Source organism: Austrofundulus limnaeus, unplaced genomic scaffold (genome assembly GCF_001266775.1).
Source record: "Austrofundulus limnaeus strain Quisiro unplaced genomic scaffold, Austrofundulus_limnaeus-1.0 Scaffold2663, whole genome shotgun sequence".
In the NCBI taxonomy this organism is placed as follows: Eukaryota; Metazoa; Chordata; class Actinopteri; order Cyprinodontiformes; family Rivulidae; genus Austrofundulus; species Austrofundulus limnaeus.
The window spans coordinates 4,881-6,101 of NW_013955065.1; the positions used below are offsets into that span (position 1 = coordinate 4,881).

The 1,221-nt window shown below is 40.2% G+C and overlaps 1 protein-coding gene across 1 annotated transcript; it reads left to right on the forward strand.

Moving 5' to 3' along the window:
- Positions 1–369: 369 nt before the first annotated feature.
- On the forward strand, positions 370–1,117 carry zgc:109986 (uncharacterized; the record flags this gene model as incomplete). Its single annotated transcript, XM_014000053.1, is given in 4 exon segments — positions 370–480; positions 555–661; positions 735–825; positions 928–1,117. Coding segments are annotated over 4 exon segments (423 nt in total), but the record flags the coding sequence as incomplete, so codon positions are not given.
- Between the last annotated feature and the right edge of the window lie 104 nt (positions 1,118–1,221).

The window sequence follows — 1,221 nt, forward strand, 5'->3', positions numbered from 1 at the left end:
TTATTACATTCTGTAATACTCACAGTTACATTATGTAACATTATTACATTCTGTAATACTCACAGTTACATTATGTAACATTATTACATTCTGTAATACTCACAGTTACATTATGTATTCTATAATACTCATAGTTACATTATGTATTCTATAATACTCACAGTTACATTATGTATTCTATAATACTCATAGTTACATTATGTATTCTATAATACTCACAGTTACATTATGTAGATACAAAAGTTTTTTTGGCTTAAGGTTAGGGTAAGGAGTTAAGATTAGGTTATAGAAATTAATGGAAATCAATGGCAGTCCACACAAAGATAGTAAAACCCTATGTGTGTGTGTGTGTGTGTGTGATGCATTCAGGGGTACGTGTACAGCTCAGCATCTCGTCTGTTTGGCCTTGAAGTGAACGAGGACTTCGTCAGGCTCCAGAATGACATTGTGCACAAATATAAATTGTGTGACAGAGTTCAGGTTTGTGTCAGACCTTCTTTATCAACACAACCTTTTCTTCCACTCTTTTATTTCAAGCTGTGTACCCTGTGCAGGTTGTCCACGCTGATGTGTGCACACAASAGGTTCTGCTGCAGAGCACTGATGTTCTGATCATGAACAACGTCTTTGAATATTTTCTGGAGTCTAGCAAACAAGTCAGGTAACGAAGATACTGAAACATTCCCAGAATTCATTGCTGCAGAGCCCTAAGAGATGTGTGTGCTTGTGTGTAGTGCGTGGAGGTTCATCATGCAGACCTTCAGGAAGACAGGATCTCTGCTGGTTACTGTTCCCAGTCTGCAGGAGAGTCTGAATGCTCTGCAGGTAAACCATCTGAAAACTACCAGCAGCTGTTTCACAGCTAAACAATCGGACGAAAATCAGCTGCAGCAGAAAGAAACTAACATTTCTTCATGTGGCCATCAGGTGGCGCTGGAGCCTGGCTGGGTGGAGGAGCTCCCTGTGGACTATAATGTTTATCTGGGCAGAGATACAGACCCTGAAGCCCTCAGACAGATCCACCTCTACAGAGTTCTGTGACAGCAGAAACTACACATAGAGACGGGGGGCTTAAATCCCACCTGTCCTGTTCCCCACCATCACACTGACAGCTAAACAACAGGAAGTTATGAATTCTTTATTCCATTTCACCACTCATCAWGTTCTGTTTCTGTAAATGATTCATAAACTAAATGTTCATCTAATAAATATTCCCCAGCT